This window comes from Cervus elaphus, chromosome 15, assembly GCF_910594005.1.
Source record: "Cervus elaphus chromosome 15, mCerEla1.1, whole genome shotgun sequence".
NCBI classification, from domain to species: Eukaryota; Metazoa; Chordata; class Mammalia; order Artiodactyla; family Cervidae; genus Cervus; species Cervus elaphus.
In genome coordinates, this window is record NC_057829.1 from 79485208 (window position 1) to 79503130 (window position 17923).

Below are 17923 nucleotides of genomic sequence, written 5' to 3' on the forward strand. Positions count from 1 at the left end.
TACTTCACTAGTCAGAACATCTCTAAAAACAAACATCTTTTACACTGGGAGCTTTCTCTGTCAGGAAGAGGTATACATCTTCTCTTTTTATCTTAAATATCCATGCTAGAAAGCATGCACACAGTTTTATAGCCAACCTTGGGAAAAACTATGAGAGTTTCACGTAATGTTTTAAGAGCCAAACAGCTTCCTGTAACTTTCCTATACTCAAATCCCTTTTCTCTGATTCCCACCTCTTTCTAAATTTTAATTTTTCATCTATCATTTTATCTCTGGGGAATCTCCTTAGAGCCTTTTTGGAATGAGTATGAGTAAGTAAATGAGTATAAATTCAGTACACTGAATTTATTCATTCAGTGGATGAATACTCTTAAAGCCATTAAATGCATAATTATTTTTACTATAGCATCTAGTAGGTGATTAAAAATGATGCAGCATATACATTGTCTTTTTTGAAAGCTGGTATTGGGGTGATAGAAGAGAGCCAAAACCAACCATATTCAAACACATGCCTGTAAATATAATAATATCCAATGGCTTTATAAGATTTAAATTCTCTGTTCAGTTACCATGTTTTTCCTCAAAACTACATAAATTGCTACATACTGACCTGCGAGAAAGTTGGCTAAGTTTAGATTTCTGGTGTATTCTCTAAGTTTTTCTAAGCACACTGAGGACCTCTCCTTTTGAAGAGTACTAACAGGGAGATGTCATGGTCTTATGGCAGAGCCAAGGCCTTACTCTAAAAGCAGTGACTTAAAATAGGCTCCATGGCAGATTCTTTCAAAGCACAAGGCAGGAGGATTGGTTGGTATCCCTCTTAAGTTGAGAGAGCTGTGTCACAGTGTGTGATTGTTGTTGCCTTTCCTGATTCTTAGCAATAAGCGATGGGTAAGTGTTCACATAGCCTCTGCACATGTACCCACACACACATGAAATATGGGAGATCATGTGAGAGTATGCCCTAAAACTGTGATACAAATTATAACCGAATAAAGCTGCAACAAAAATGTACAACTAAGTTAGTAACTGAATAACTAAATTAACCAAAGAGGTGATTTATTACCTCAACCAAGTCAACACTAATTTCAGTGCTGAGCACTGCCTATTTTCCTTTAACTCACTTGAGGACTGGGGTCACCAAATGGACATTAGCATTTCAAGCTTCTGAAAGTGATAAGCACTGTTTCTATTTATATATTTTCTCTCTCTCTACACACGTTATAGGACATATAAAAGATACAAAACATATATAAGATGTTACATATAAAGAGATGAAAGAAAGTCATCATACCCCTTATAAGAAATGGCAGGGGGACTTGGGAATGTTAGTGCCCGGAAGAAACTTCAAATCCAAGTAAGGGCTGCTTGATGACCTTCCTAAGGTCAGTGATGATGATGAGATGTTTATCCATTATCCACAACTTATTGCCACATAAGCTGAAGCTGTTCCATGATGAAAATGATTAAATATGTATTGGAGTGGGTTGCCATTCCCTTCTCCAGGGGATCTTCCCAACCCAGGGATCAAACCTCATGCATTGCAGGCAGATTCTTACTATCCAGCCACCAGGGAATCCCCTAAACATGTATGGTGTGCATTTATAAAAATCATCCAAGCCTTGTTTTTAACATTCTGTGCTACAGACTATCATTTACCTGACAAATATCCTAAAAAATGGCCTGGTAGGATAATCAACAGTAATCTTTACCTGCCCTACTCCATTTCTAGCAGACATTTTACTGTTAACAAAAAGGTAAGGAAGGAGGAATTACTGGTGAGTAGTCTGAAGACAGTAAAGAATCTGCCTGAAATGTGGGAGACCTAGGTTTGATCCCTGAGTTGGGAATATCCTCTGGAGAAGGAAATGGCAACCCACTCCATTATTCTTGCCTGGGAAATCTCATGGACAGAGGAGCCTGGCAGGCTACAGTCCACAGGGGTTGCAAAGAGTCAGACACAACAGAAGCTACCAACACAGAGAGTCAGAGCCAAAACGTCCACTGTTTTCACTCAGGCCAATCAAGGTTGCGTGGTTTTAGCCGTTAACGCCATAGGAATTTGCACAGGAATGAGCAAGTGCTGAAACCAGTGGAGGTGAGGAGTTTATGAGAGACTAGCTCAGCTACAGAAAGGTACTAGGATTAATTTTATCACAGTAACTTTAAATACTCTGTGATCATGGTGAAGGAATAAGCAGCTCAGAAAATGTAAGAACACTTTCAGAATACCAGTGACTAAATGTTGCCTGGTCCAGCTAACACATTTCACCAGATGGTTGACTCTTTACCCTGGAAAGGGGGTGTGATGAAAGATGGAATTACAAATGTACAGAATTTTATATTTCTAAATACCTTTAAGACACATGCTAGCAGACAATATACACAGGAATGGGAAAAGCAGGAAGAAACATAGCATAAAATCCCTCAAAAGAAATCATTTTGTGGATTATTAAAAACTACTAAACTTATCAAGTCTTATACAATTATTTTATTAAAGGATGTCAAGTGTGGGGAACTAAACCAAAAATATCAATAGCCACAAGTGACCTTTAGTGGGAAACTATTGGTGCTTTTTAATAAATGTGCTGAGGAGAGTTCAAATCACAGCATAACAGACCTTATTTTCAGTGAATTAATGCAGTTTGTAATTTGTATATCATACAGCAGTATTGTTCAATCAGGGGAAGTCACAGTTGAAAAACATTACATTTTAATTCCCTATGAGTGAACGGATAAGTAACTGTAAAAACATCACTGGAAGAAACATGGAAACAGCCAAGCCTAACGAACCTACAGAAAGATAATTATCTCCAAATTTAGGAAGTACATTTACCTGCCTAACCACCTTTTCAAGCCTATGTTTAGCATACGTGCAAAAATAAAATACAACTACTGCAATTATTACTATCATTTTCTTCCGCCCTTAGGTGAGAAGCACCTGACAGCTTCATGCTGAGCTATGCTAACAAAACTAACCCTTTCACTTTCTTTAATAGTAAAATTACCATTACTGAATCATTGTCATAAGAAAATGCATTCAAGTACCTTACCACTTATTTTAAATAAACACCAATTTTGAAACAATCAACTTTGAAAAGCTGCATAAGTCTTTTTTTTAAAATCCCTGATTACATTTCTTTATTCACTGTGGTAGACTGAAGCATTGTATTTAATTTAGAGACTAACTACCACCTAATTTCCTTAAAAACAAAACAAAACAAAACAACAAACTTGTGTAATGTAAAACAGCAGTGAAGCAAGAAATTGTATGCTTGTCACTTATCTTCACTGTATATAAGAACTGTGATAAAATATGGTACTTGTGCCGCACGAGTACATGAGAAAACACAATTGACTCATAGCACTGAACACACTGTTTACCAAGATAATACTCTATTAAATTCAAGCTTTGGACTTCACCTCAATTCTGCATTCAGGTCACTAGAGCATTCCCTCCAAAGTCTTCGGGAGGCTTTGAACACAATCATCCCATAGTTAATAATGTGTGTAATTAACACTGAGTATGGGGCTTCCCTGGTGGCTCAGACGGTAAAGCGTATGCCTGCAATGCAGGAGACCCAAGTTCGATCCCTGGGTCGGGAAGATCCCCTGGAGAAGGAAATGGCAACCCACTCTAGTACTCTTGCCTGGAAAATCCCATGGACAGAGGGGCCTAGTGGCCTACAGTCCATGGGGTTGCAAAGAGTCAGACATGACTGAGCGACTTCACTTCAGTGGAGCCAGATGCCTTGATGGGACTGCTAGCTTGACATTAGCTCCTGAAATTTTAAGCTTATCTCAGTATATCCTAGAAAGTAATTTGTATACCACAGTGCCTAACAATTTCCATGCTACTGAAGTTTCTCCATCAAAAAAAAAAAAAAGGATCAGATATGCAAAACAGAAGCTTCTCTGGGTTTTTTTTAAAAATCACCTTATTAAGCTAGTCAGTTCTGTTTATCCAATTATACACAAGTGCTGCAACCTTTCATCATTACATTTGATTAGCGGTACACACATTACCTAAGAAGATAACATCTGAATTTTCTGTTATCTTCAAAAAGAAGTCACATTTAATACAGAAATTAGAAAAAAATCTTATCCCTATGAACAAAAAAAAGCTACAAAGAATGTGTATTTTGCTAAATAGCTTACTTATATTTATAGGTGAACTACTTACAAAAGTGACATCAGAAAAGAACCTATATTCTGAATACAGTGACAAGAACAGAGTGTCCATAGCCCTTGCCAATACACCAAGACTAATCATGTGCTCATTGCAAAAGGACTTCGGAACACGCCAGCCTTCAGCTTGTGGATCAGCAGTTGGAGCTGTTGGTATCTCTCACTTTCTGTTTGTATCCTGGTTTAGTTTCACCTTCATCATCCTTGGGTTGAGCTGGATCTTTTTCAGCGACCTGGTCTTTGGTTTGGGGTTCGTGTGTGGAAACAGGATCTAAAACTACAACTGGTTTGGCTTGTTTTCCACTGCCAATGTATTGTTTCCTGTATCCAGTGTTACTGGGAGGCCTAGGGGGTGAACAGTTAAACAAACAAACAAAAAATTAAAAGCAGAGAGAGAAAACATTTATCTTTCCGTATTCCTGGATTTAGAGGAGCAAAAAACCCCAAAACATTCTAAGTCTAATCAACATGCAAAAAGTGGTCTTTGAGGTGCCAGCCATTTAAAAAAAAAAAGCTATTAGATTACATATTAGGAACACAAGGCCAGAAGAAAGGCGGAAAAAGTCAGAGCAATTAACTGCGGAAGTGTTAAAAAGCCGAAGGCACCTACCTGCTGAATCGCACACTCTTCTCATAGAAGCTCAAAGCTCCCAGGTGCCCTGCACACCCCCCACTGCCTGCTGCCCCGGCTCCTGCCCCACCCTTGCTTAGCTGGAAGGAGGCAGGGAGCTCTTCCCTTGTGCCCAGGGTACTGGGGGTGCAGATTAGCTCTGAGGAGACGGCATGGAGGACGGAAATAAATCACCACCAACCCCCATGGGCAGCTGAGAGATGTGCCAGCTGCTGCCATTTGCTGGCAGGAACGACTCTGGGCAGACCTGGGGAGGAATGAGGGAAGGAACCAGGGTGGATGGGAGAATCTAGAGAGTCAGTTGAAATGCTGAGTTACCACTTTGTCTAAAAAGGAGAGTCATATATGAGAAATTTCTTATTGAATTTCAAATGCAGTTTCTTTTTCCACTGCGGTTTCCTCTCTTCTCTTCTGATGTAAGAAGCTACTGATTCTCCAGCTAAATAGGCAATAATTTCCTTGTGGAAATGGAGATGTCCTGCAACGCTCTTCTCTTGCCACGTGTCAGGAGATTAGGCTGCGGGCACCTAGTCCTCTCAGAAGATAGGATAGGAGCAACCATCTGAAGGGGCTGGACTGCTGATCTGATGCCTGGAGGTTGAGGGGTGTGTTGCAGGCAAGGCAGAGGCTATTCAGACTTATCTGGTCTTCCTGGTGGTTGCTAGAACGTTAACCATGACCCAGCACACCCCTGACCCGTGTCCACCTCTGGATGTCAGGATAAGTACTGACAAACTGCTGGCCAGGTCTCCCCACTGCTCTACTAGTCCCCCTGATGAGTTGATGTAATAGACATCAGACCTGCTGGTTGACACTCCCTTACTGCCTCATACTGCTCCCTTGTTGGACTTACCACAGTTACAGTTAAATAACCAGTTGTTAAATGTCTGTCTCTTTAAGTAAAATGTAAGCATCCACGAGTTGGACTGTTTAGCTTTGTTCATAGTTAAACGCCAGCACCCAGAGCAGACCCATTTGTGGAGCAAACAAATGAGCGAATACTAATGAACTACCGTGCGTGAAAGGCTCAGAATGAATGCTCAGAAACCAAGGCCTCTGTGTGAGCAGGTCTGGATACCTCTGTTGTACAACAAAAGCAAACAAGAACAAATGACCAACTGTTGAGACAAAAGTGGCCTGCATGATGCAGCCACAGGTAACAAAACTCCAACCCAGGGACCACAGTTTTACCACCTAGCACTATGAGATCTGTCCAAATGCTTGAAAACCGCTATAGGGCTTTCCAGTTATACTGTGTGACTTGATTATCATCAATAAGTAACTAGCATATAACTGTCTTCTTTGGAGGAGTAAAAGCAGAGAGATGACCAGGGGCCTGAGAGGAACGTTACACTGTAGTGAGGACAGATTCCTTTATTTTTGCCTGAATCTGGCAACACCCTTTTCATTAGCAGACACCTCTGACACTGCCCACCTACTCTGGCCAAAGATCCACTTCTTAAGATATCTGTGTTTTGGCAATCACCGTGGGATGAATTTACCCCAGTGGTATCTGGAGTGACCTTCTCTGGCTCAGGGAACACCTGAAAGACCGAATCCACGGTCAGAGAAGCAGAACCACCGTGAATGGCATAAGGATTCATTATAGGTTAGACCTCAGGCAATGGAGAGAGCCAGTCAGGCAGTCTATGTGAGTCTGTGTATGAGGCTGGGCCTGAAATCAGCAGGTTACGCAGATGAGCAGCAGCAAGAAGCTGAGGATAAACAAGAGCCCCATCTCTCACAATCCCCAATCCTGATGATGCAGGTGAGCTTCAGGGTAAACCTGGAGCCCTTCCACATGGAATCACACATGCATCTGGCCCAAGATTTGGGGAAGCTAGTAGGGGAGAGGGAGGCAGCTGTGCCACATGCCAACTAGGTGACAATGTGCATGAGCAGTAAAAACACCTGCCCTACACACACTTTCAGAGCATTAAAAAAAAAAAAAGACTATTATGTCACTTCCACTTTCTAAAGCTCGTGCCAATTTCTCTTGTGGCAAAGCCTAACCTAGAAACAAATGGGTAAGAGAATTCAAGGGAATTCTAGAAAATGAAGTTTCAGTCTAGCTAAACTGTTATAGTCAAAGTCACATAAAATCTGCCAGTCAAGTCCCCAGTCTGGTTCCATGACACTGGGTCTAAGCCCATTGCAGATAAGCCAGACAGTCTGCTCGACACATGCAATGGAGGTATCCATCTCATTTCAGGTGAGCAACTTCCATCAATCCATACTGACCTTCATTCACCACTTTTGTAGAACTACCATGGGTGTTTTCATGCCCACGTGTGTCTGCAGGTGAAGGGGTGATGAACATATCCTAAAAATGCTTTCTTCATCAGCTGGAGGCTGAAAACTTCCAGGAAGTGCTCTTGGGGCTCCACAACAGCAACAAACAATGTTGACTCAACCGGAAGCTCGGAAATTCTGTATGGACAGGCTGCAGTTTTCCTGGAATTGTCTCAGTCGAGAGAACTGCTGTTCTTTCCTGAAGTAGGCTTCCTTCTCAATGATAGATTAATCTGTTATTAAGTCACTCCAATTTGAGAACTCCTTTGGTTATCACTGAACTTGGCACAGTGGAAAACTTCTCTGAATCTATGTGTTGAGAATCAGAATTAACTAGTTTCTGAAAGATAATGAACACTGGCTTGGAATTCCAAAGGGCTGAAGCTAAAAGGGACTATGGCAATCATCTAGTCCAACTGTTTCTTTTGCAGATAAGGAAAAGGAGGTTTGGAGAGGGGAGGAGCAAGACCTAAAATTACACAGCTTATCGGTGGCAGAGCTAGGACAAGAATCAGAAGTTCCTATCTCTCCCAGTTTCTGATTCTCCCACAATATCACATAACTTTTAACCAAAGGCATCTTCTAGAAACACGATGATGATGCCACAGGCTAATTCTGGTACGTTTACAGATTTTTTCTGAATTCTTGTTTTCACCTGCATCTTTCAGATCGATAAATATAAAATTCATCCCTTGGAGCTATCCCTTGTTTTGTTTTTTTCCTTTGTGACTTAAACCTAGCTCTTCCTGGTGTGACATCATTAAGTCTATCCCTGGTTCCCATGGGGGAGCTGCCCAGGGTTCCTTCTGGAATGAGGGGCCTCATTGTACCTCCAATCCCATCTTATGGAAAGAGCCAGAAAGCCCCCCTAGTGATGGTGCCCAGAACCCAGGCTCCTACTCTAGGCAGCAACAGTGGCAGGTTCTAGAAGGTTAAATCTGAGGCTTCTCCCCAAGGTGAAAAATCCCAGGTGCTCGAACACAATAATCCAATAGGAACTGCAGTATACCATTGTTTGGTTCAGTTTTTCTACTTTAATTCGTCTAACAGCAATGATCCCAAATAAGGAATTAAAAGTCGGTATTCATAAAAAGTATGGCAGACCTTCTGTAAGATGCAAAATCTCCAAGCAAAGCTTAAATTTTAGAGCTGACATGAAGACTGGAATCATGGACTGTTCAGGCTGAGAGGGATTACTGACATGAACTAGTCCATCCTTCTCATTTATCAGGGGAAGACACCAAAGAATAGTGAGTTAAATGCTTGTGTGAGCACACAATTTGTTAATAGCAGATAAGGATTAACATTGTGGCATCTTGACTTCCTGTCAATTTTTTTTTTTCTTACCACAACAAAGTAGCAGTGATTTTTTGATCCATTCAAATAGGTGTTTTTGTGAGTCATTTTCAATCATTTAAGTGCTATTCCAAGACAAAAAGAAAAACCAAAAAGCAAAATAAAAGCTAGGAGAAAATATACTAATCTATGCCACTCCATGAAGCCTAATGCCCAAGTATTGGGCAGGCCAAAAAATTCATTTGGGTTTTCCCATAACATCTTACAGAAAAACCCAAATGAATTTTTTGGCCAACTCAACACAACTTGGTCGCCCTTTCAGAAAGCAGTTACTTTTCCCCACCTGCAAGAGGGCCAGAAGGTGAGACTGGGGCAGATGGGGCCACTTGCTAGTAAAACGAAAAACCTGACTCCAGCTGATACTGGTACCAGAAGAATCAGAACAATTGCAAATGCTAATGCCCCAAATTGAACTTTATAATAAAGGGACTCTGATTTCTCAGACTGTGTTACAAGAGATGAAAGTGCAGCTTTCTAATTCTTAAAAAAGCACATCATTGTTTGCATTCAATGAAATTCCATTCAAAATCAACTTTCCATGTTCCAATTATATTCAACAACATTCTAGCTAACATTTCGGCTGCAATTCAAATTAACTAATGCCCCCAAAGAGCCCTAATAGACATGGTTCTGAGCTCAATTGAATACAATCAAAGCTCATGAAATGAAGGGGGGAAAATGCTTATTTCATGCAAATTTTGCATATCACTCAAGCTTAATTTTACTGATAATATAAAGGTGGGACATTTTGAACATTACAGTGAACGAAACTTTTAAGCGGTGAGAGTTATTTTATAAAATGCTACCTCTGAAAAGCTGATTGCCAAACAGTATAAAAACGGTTTGAGGCATAAATGCCAAGTTCATTTCTATTTCACTTCTGAGGTAACTATCTTTCAAATCGCAACAGCTGGACTATTTAACACAATCTGGTGAATCAAAGTATAGTTCTTCTCTGGTCTCCCAGTGGGATGCCTGCATTAGCTGGTGGCAGCCATCCAACAGATGACGCACAGCCGGACGGTCTGAACTCTGCTTCATTTACAATAAAAATGGATAAAGCCACAATCATATTTACCACCTTCAAGGACAGAAAACGGAAAGATTTAAATGTGTCTTTATAAAGTAGTTTCCTGGGAAAACTCCAAAGAGGAAGTCAGTTTTATATTTTCCCTTGTGTAAAAATAAGAAGTCTTGCTGCCCACCCGCCCCCCCCAAACCCCAGCCCATCCCCAAGCACTTTAATGAGTTGCTACAGCAGTCAACAGCAGTGGCTTTGCAGCCAGAGGTAGTTTTGTTTCTCTTAGACGTCCTGTTTTTCAGGACATTTTAACACACTTGTTCAAAATTTCCCCAAATCGAGTTTCAAACAAGAGATGAAACTTTCTATATTATTGCTCATTCTACAACTTTTACATATCGTGAAGGTAGAATGAAACTAATTCCTTTTGGCTTTGTGTACTTTTTGAAACTGCATTTAAGCTCAAAGAATAAATTAGTTGGACAATTTGGGTCAGCTTCTGTTTGAGGGGAAAATAGATACAGTTTTAAATTATGAAAAATAAATACTGTTAAGCAGCAGAATACCGCCATGCACAGTTGAAAATCTGCCACCACCTTCTGGATGCTGATTTGCCACCAGGATTAACAAGAATCCCTTTTTAACAGAGGTTAACAATGCCTGGGCAAAGACTTCTGTGTCCACGTTGAGCCACAGTTTCTTTGGTGGAGTAACTGCAGCATAGTACAGGTTACCTCCCAGACCACAGTGAAAGCTATGAAGCCTTGTTCCAGTTCTTTTATTCCTCCAGTGTAAGCTGGGCTCTGCGCATTTATGGATTCCAAATACACTGGCCCAGAGAGCCCAGGAAACCGGACCATTCTCACCAGCAAAATCAATGATAAAGCATGAGCTAAGACTGATTGTAGCTCAGGCAAAGATTCTTTTTTTAAATGTGTATGGTACTTTTGGGGGCTACTTATAAAGATTTTTGTAATTCTGTACAACTTTTAAGTCACCATGGAAAATTCACTGAGATCTCAACTATGAAATGTGAATGCTATCTAAAAAAGAAATTTTAAGGGACATAAAGTCTTCCACCAGAGTCACCATCTATAACATGGGCACCTCAAAAAAGCTGTCATGCACAAAATGTTTGTATTTTCATTCATAATTTTCTGAAAAATATTTTTAAATTTTAAGAGATTTTTCTTTAAATTTACTATATTAAATACTTTAAACTCTCTTTTAAGAGGGTAAGTTGTGAAGAATTCAGTGTGCTACTTTTCATATAGTTATATGACATAATATATTTCAGATGAAAAGCATTTATCGGGTCTCAGAAGTTAAATCAATTTATCCTCAGATCTGAAACTACACTCAACTTTTAGCCAGAACTTCTATTTGAATAAATTTTAAGTCCCCACTACTCCACTATACAAAAATAAAAGGAAACACAAATACTGCAGAGACTACTGAAAGATGTTTAAAAAAAATGACAAAGCACCAAAAGCAATTTGGTTCTCCATGCCGAAAGGATATATTTTATGCTAAGCTTCTAAAAATCATAGGTGTTGGCAACTAGAGGCAAATGTTACAAGGCAATTCATTCTTTGAAAGAACTGAGAATTGCTCAGCAGCATTTTTAACAGCTATTCTGAGATTTACTCAACAGAATTTTAACACTGGGTATAACAGAGCCTCAACAATTAATCTGGAAGCATTTGCTGTCTGTGGAGCAACTCAGAACACCTGTGAGACAAAACCAACAGGCGGGTCTTCTGGGCAGCCCACAGGAAAACTCCTACGGAGGGGGTTGGAAAAAGAGACTAAGTGAGGCAATCTCAACTTCCAGAACATCCAGTTGTTCTGCTAATTTTGTTGTTAAAACTTAATTGTCCATGCGCAGGCACACACGGAGAACCTTTGTCGCGGTGCTTAGCCGAGCAGAGCTGTTTCCTGCAGTGTCCGTACACAATTCAGGGGTACTAAGATTACAGTGGAGAGCACAGCAAATCCTTTAATTGTATAAGAGCATCAGATTAGGCAGTAACGTCCATGCAGTTCATTCTGCTAGCTAGTCATCTCTTCTCAGAAACAAACGTTTACTAAGTACATGGAAGGTGCCCTCCTTTCTCTGCTCTGCACCACACAAGCAAACACATGCACACACACATACACAAAAGGAAAGAAAAGAGGTGGGGGGGGGGCGGATGGGAGTAACAGGAAAAAAAAAACCAAACGCACTCTGTCCACCCCAAGGACTAAAAGAACTCGACTCTATTCTATCTGAACAAAATGTTGACTCGAAAGAAATAGCTGTATAACCAATCAAGCTAACTTCCAGGTGAGATTTGAGACAATTTTATGCCAAGCTTCCCTAAAAGTAAGTTGAGAATCTTAATTTCTATTTGGCAACATATTTCAAAAGCTCAAATTCTGCAGCTCCAATGCAAAAGAGCGATTTCAGTTTTCTACATCAGTTTCACACTGGAAATAATGGGGAAAAACCTGAAGAGAGACTACTTAAAAGCCAATCAATCTTTTAATTCAAACCCAGAAATGGTAATTAGATTTTCTTTTTCTTTCATAGAAACATCTGACTGATTATACTAACCATGAGACATCTAAAATTTATCTTTTATCAACTATACTTCGGTAGTCAGTTAATGGCTCAAACAAGATGAACTCTCACAAAAATAAATCTGTGTGGGGCCAAAAGTCACATGTATTTAGAGACACCATAGATCTAGAAATTAAATGCAAATTGAAATAAAAATAGCTTCACTGGAAACGGTCATTTTTCTATTGAAATTGAAGTCCTGTAATTGCTACATTGGTTTTTGTTTTTTTAAATTCTTCTATGGGGCACAATGTGACCTGTTTTGACCTCCCAAACAAAAAAGACAAGCTAGCTGCCTGTCTGATGGTTAAAAAGGAAATTTTAAAAAGCCTGATAAAGCTTAGAGTTCGGGGGACATCTCGGGCTGAAGAGAAGCATGATGAATTAGAGAAATGTTAACTGGAAGGGTCTCTAGCAATTGCGGCTTAAAAGCATCTTTGAGAATGTCCAAGAGATGAGGATACAGCTACGACATCACTGCAAATCACAACAGTTACAACGGAAACTGGGTTCTCCCCTGTGAAACAAGGTTTTAGATATAACTGGATGAAATGAAAAATCATCCGTGAGGTTGACCACTTTGTTTAGTTGTAACTGTCAGGAGGATATTCACCTTTCTAGAAGTAATTAACAGAAAAAGTGAATACAGATGAATAAAGCTCAGTACAGACAAGTAAGGCCACTTCCAAGACGAGACTGTTCAGAGACAAAAAGGCAAGTTGGCGAGAATACAAGAAACTCCTGGGCCTCTGCCTGATTGTGCTGCAGAATCTTGTAAGATCTGCTTACTTCTTTCTCCACGCTGCTGGTCCGTTTGTCCAGGCTTTCTTTATAACCGCCCATCTTTCTATATGTAAGAGATGTCCTAAAATGTGACGACTAATGGACACTACAGCCCAAACTCAAAGGGGCTAATGGGGAACTGATCAAAGGTGGAGTTGACTCACAGGGGTACAGCATGAAGTGGCTACAACAATGAAATTTATTTGGGGCTGTAGAATGTATGTTTTGAAAAAACAGTATTCACAGGGATTCATCTTTATATTGTCACATTATCATTTAGTAAAACATCTTTCTAATTCAATGGTTACAGTCAGATACGTTCAAGGTACTTGACTTCTGGGAATGAACTAACCTTCAGCATGCTTGAAATGTCAATAAAATAAAAAATTCGTAAATGAAACTTGGGCTTCCCTAGTGGTTCAGTGATAAAGAATCCTCCTGCCAGTGCAGGAGACGCAGGTTCAATCTCTGGGTCAGGAAGATCCCCTGGAGGAAGAAATGGTAATCTACTCCAGTATTCTTGCCCAGAAAATCCCATGGTCGCAGGAGCCTGGCGGGTTACAGTTCATGGGGTCACAAAAGACCTGGACACAACTTAGGGACTAAACAACAACAAATGAAATTTATGCCAAAGACTAAAGGAGCTAAGGCTGGTATTCTAATGTATTAATTTCCCAAGTTTACTTGTGAAGCACGCTCCTTTACTGGACGTTTGACATGAAAAACATTAAAACAATTTCTTTCCAAATTCCTTTCCAGCTACTCTTTCAAGTCTTCTTGCTAATTAAGATAGACTCTACTTTTCAGAATTCTTGGTTTTACTGGGTAACATTTTCTTCCCATGGCAAAAGATATTTTAATTGTTTAGGTTAGCCTTAGAACGAGGAAAGATAAAAGAGATTACACCACCTAAGAATATGCAGGGTCAGAGGAGCAGGATGTGAGTAACATAGGCCAAATGAACTACATTGCTTCCTATAGGGGAAACCTTATAGTCATTTTCTTCACTTCCATTCCTAGAGCTCTGAATATGCTCAATGAATATACTGTCATTCAAAAGCATGGGCTTTGAAGTTAGAATGAAAAAGGTTCAAATAAAATCTGACCCAACTATGGATTAGGAATAGAATTTTGGGCAAATTATTTATGTCACTAAATCTCAGTTTTCTCATCTGTAAAATGGAGATAATGTCCAATCTTCCAATCTGTACCTTTGGGAGAATCAAAGTAACACATGAAACTACTGGCTTAATAAATGTTAGTGAAACATGAGTAACAACAACAAAACATCACAGAAGCAAATTCCAAAACTCTGAACCTCCAAATGGGAAACTAGCACCATTACTCACAGCCTCCATCGGATATCTTATGCTGCACTAAGCAGCTTCAGTTGTGTCGGACTCTCTCCAACCCTGTGGACTGTAGCCCACCAGGATCCTCTGTCTGTGGGATTCTCCAGGCAAGAATACTGGAGTGGCTTATCACGCCCTCCTCCAGGGGATTTTCCGCACGCAGGGATTGAACCTGTGTCTCTTTGTCTCCTGCATTGGCAGGTGGGTTCTTTACCACTAGTGCCACCTGGAAAAGTCCATCAGAGATCTTGCCTACAGCAATTTAAGCACACTTCCTCTCAGGTGAATGCTGCTATAATATGGGTATATATTAATATATATTGATGAAGAATAATAGAAAACATTAACTTAAAAACAGGTGAAACATACAATGGAAGGTTATAAGCTTTCATTCCCAAATGTTTTCCCAATTCACTTCACTTACATCAATCAAGAACATCAGGCTTTCCCATTCTGTCTCACGGGATAAAATGGAAGACAGCTTTACCCATACCTAGGTACTATACTGCATTTTCTCACTTATTGCTCAATTTGTTTGCTACTGAAATATTAATTTCCTAGCTACCCTTTAATCAATGCCCCAGAATATGTAAATTTGGAACCAGTCAACCTAACTGGAGTTAAAGAAACACCCTTTGATTTGCCTGTATTGCACAGTACTTTTCTGTACATGTGGTTGGATGTCATGGGTCTGAGTCATATTTTTTAAAATGCATTTGTAATGGTGGCAAACTGATGGCTATTTCCAAATATTGAATCAGCTTGCAAAAGCCAAGTCATTTGGGAACATGTTGAACATGCAGTGGTGGTTAAAATGGATCATATAGTTTTTTTTAACCAAAATGAACCATGACACTGATTCTCTTACAGGATTCACTGCGTGGCTCTAAAGCACTCTACTTCTCATCTACTTTTTCTACTCCAAATTAAATGGATAGGAAAGACCTTCCAATTTACTTCCTCTGTGGTCAGATATCTCTAATCCAAGTAGGTCTAAAGGCATTTGGAGCAATAGTGACAGAGTTGGAATGAGTATTCTGGCCCTGAAGGATAACAATCATTTCAATTTGGATTTGTAAGTTCCCCTGATATAGTTTGAAAATTAAAATTTTTCAAGAAATTATTTCACATTTCTAGGCTTGTGTGTGTTTCTGTAAATCTATGTTTAGAGACATATTAGGAGTAGAAAATATGTGCTTAACTCTTTTCTTAACTGTGAACATCTTTATCAAGCAACCACATTTGTGAGGGATTATTGGGCTTTCCTGGTGACTAAGATGGTAAAGAATCTGCCTGCAATGCAGGAGACCCAGGTTCAATCCCTGGGTCTGGAAGATCCCCTACAGAAGGGAATGGCTACCCACTCCAGTATTCTTGCCTGGAGAATCCCATGGACAGAGGAGCCTGGCAGGCTACATCAGTCCATGGGGTCGTGAAGAATCAAATATGACTGAGCGACTAACACCTTCACTTACTGGGGTTCTAGATTTGAAAGAAAATCTAGAGAATACCTCAACTATTTGCCTCAATTTTAAACAAGAAAAACAAAAACAAAAAAACACAGAATAAAAGTTGCATGATTTTCCCAAGGAAACCTGGTCCAGTCAATAACCAGGTGTTCAGTATCTAAGCTTTCAACTCTAACTTTTGTCTCTGATCATCCAGTAATGGCCCAGCATTATAATTACAATAGAAAAGGAATCTGTTGAAATACCTTTCATTATTATTTAATTTACATGACAACCCTACAAGGTTACCCTCATCATCCACATGAGGAACCAGTCAATGGTTAAATAACTTGCCTGAGGCCATAAAGATAATATAGCTAGCAAACCCAAGATATCATCGTAGAGCTGGCATTCTGGAAATGATCTGAAGCTACTTGCCACCCTGAGCATATGTGGGAAAACACTGGTTTATAAACCTGACCACACTGCTTCCCTGTTACTCCTCGCCCACTCTACAGGCTTTTACTGATGAAAATACAACTCATTCCTGTTCATTTGACCCTGTGCAACACTCAGTTTATTTCCAGGTACTGTGGCTATCAAAAAGTAATGAAAGTTATCTTTTTAAAACTCTGTAACTTGGAATTTTCTCTATTTTATATTGACCAACATGGCCACTGATTAGCTTGAATCAATGAGTCTTACTCTATCTAACACGGTCAGTTTACTCTGGATCAGCTGCAGAGAGCATGAGAGCAAAAATAAAGCTTATACTCTTCATTTGCTTGGCCAGCTTTTTACCTCTCATAGTACAAAGGGAGGTTATAAACATAATTCCTGTCTGAACAATTACTAATCAGAATTAATGAAATTCAAATTCACTGTTAGATTTAAGATACTATTACCAGGTAGTACACACTTATTGGGCTTCCCAGGTGGTGCTAGTGGTAAAGAACCTGCCTGCCAATGCAGGAAACATTTCAGGTTTGGTCCCTGGGTTGAGAAGATTTCCTGGAAGAGGACATAGCAACCCACTCCAGTATTCCTGCCTGGAGAATCTCATGGACAGAGGAGCCTAGAGGGCTACAGTCCACAGCGTCACAAAGAGCTGGACATGACTGAAGTGACTTGGCGAGCACGCACACACACACACACACACACACACATATACTTATTAGAAATAATTAAAAGAGGACACAACTATTCCTAAAGCTATTATTAAAGGACAAATAGAAACAATTAGGTTTCTCCAAGTCCTGATTATCTTCGTTTTCATTTTTGTTCAAAAAAACAAAAAAAAAACCTTGTTTGCTCAGGCTGGTGACAAGAATGTTAATTAATCCTTACAATGAAGTATCAAAGGTGTCTCCTGCCATTTCCTAAGTCCCTAAGAAATAAACCCATGTACCTCTGTCTCTACAATTTACCAAACAGGACTTACTCAGTTATTTGGAACACACACATATGATAATTTTTAGGGATTTATTAAAAGGAAAATAAACTTTCTGGGAAGAGCTTGATGCTATTTAATTTTCTGGATAAGTGAAGATCTTATGCAGAAAATATCTATGTTTCTTTCTTCACTTTAAAAGGTTTCTTAGTAGGTACCAAACTTTCCTGTCCACTTGAGGTCAATCAAATGAGCACAGGTGAAACATTCTTTTACAACTGGGCATTCTGTGGTCTCTGCTCACTCTTATCTTGTGTAGCTACAAAGATGCAGAAGACATGCACACCTGTGCTCAATGTAAATGACTGGGGCATTTTCAAAAGATTTAAAAAACCAAAAAAGCACCCAAACAAACCAAAATATCTAAAATTTGGGTATACATATATCTGTATATGTGTGACTGTTGAATAATGGGGTAATGTAGGTTAACTGAGCATTCTAATTAATTGATATTCTGTTTCACTAATAAAAAAGTGTATTCACTCATTCATTTAGTCAGGAAGTATTTCCTGAGAGCCTACTATAAGGCAGGAATTTCTCCAGGTGTTTGAGATATATGAGTAACAAAAAATTTCCTATCCTCATGGAGTTTACATTCTAGGAGGGGAAGAGAAAAAAATAAGCATATATATATATATACACATACATATACATATATATATAAAGTATATAGTATGTTGAAGGTAACAGTTTTGGGGAAAATGGAGTAGGATAAGGGTTTTAAACTGCAAATAAGAATTGCAGTTTAGAGGAGCAGAGTTACAGTTTTAAATAGATGGTTAAAGTAGGTCTCACTGAAA

At 39.5% G+C, this 17923-nt stretch overlaps 1 protein-coding gene across 2 annotated transcripts in view; it reads right to left on the reverse strand.

Moving 5' to 3' along the window:
• Positions 1–2476: 2476 nt before the first annotated feature.
• The window catches only part of SHTN1 (shootin 1), a 101386-nt gene continuing 85939 nt past the window's right edge, over positions 2477–17923 (reverse strand). Inside the window, exon 17 of one of the 2 annotated variants that reach the window (XM_043925262.1) lies at positions 2477–4533. In XM_043925262.1, coding sequence (XP_043781197.1) covers positions 4323–4533 — 211 coding nt within the window. In that variant the 3' untranslated portion in view covers positions 2477–4322. The remainder of the gene's footprint in view (positions 4534–17923) is intronic. The other variant, XM_043925263.1, reaches the window with a different exon arrangement.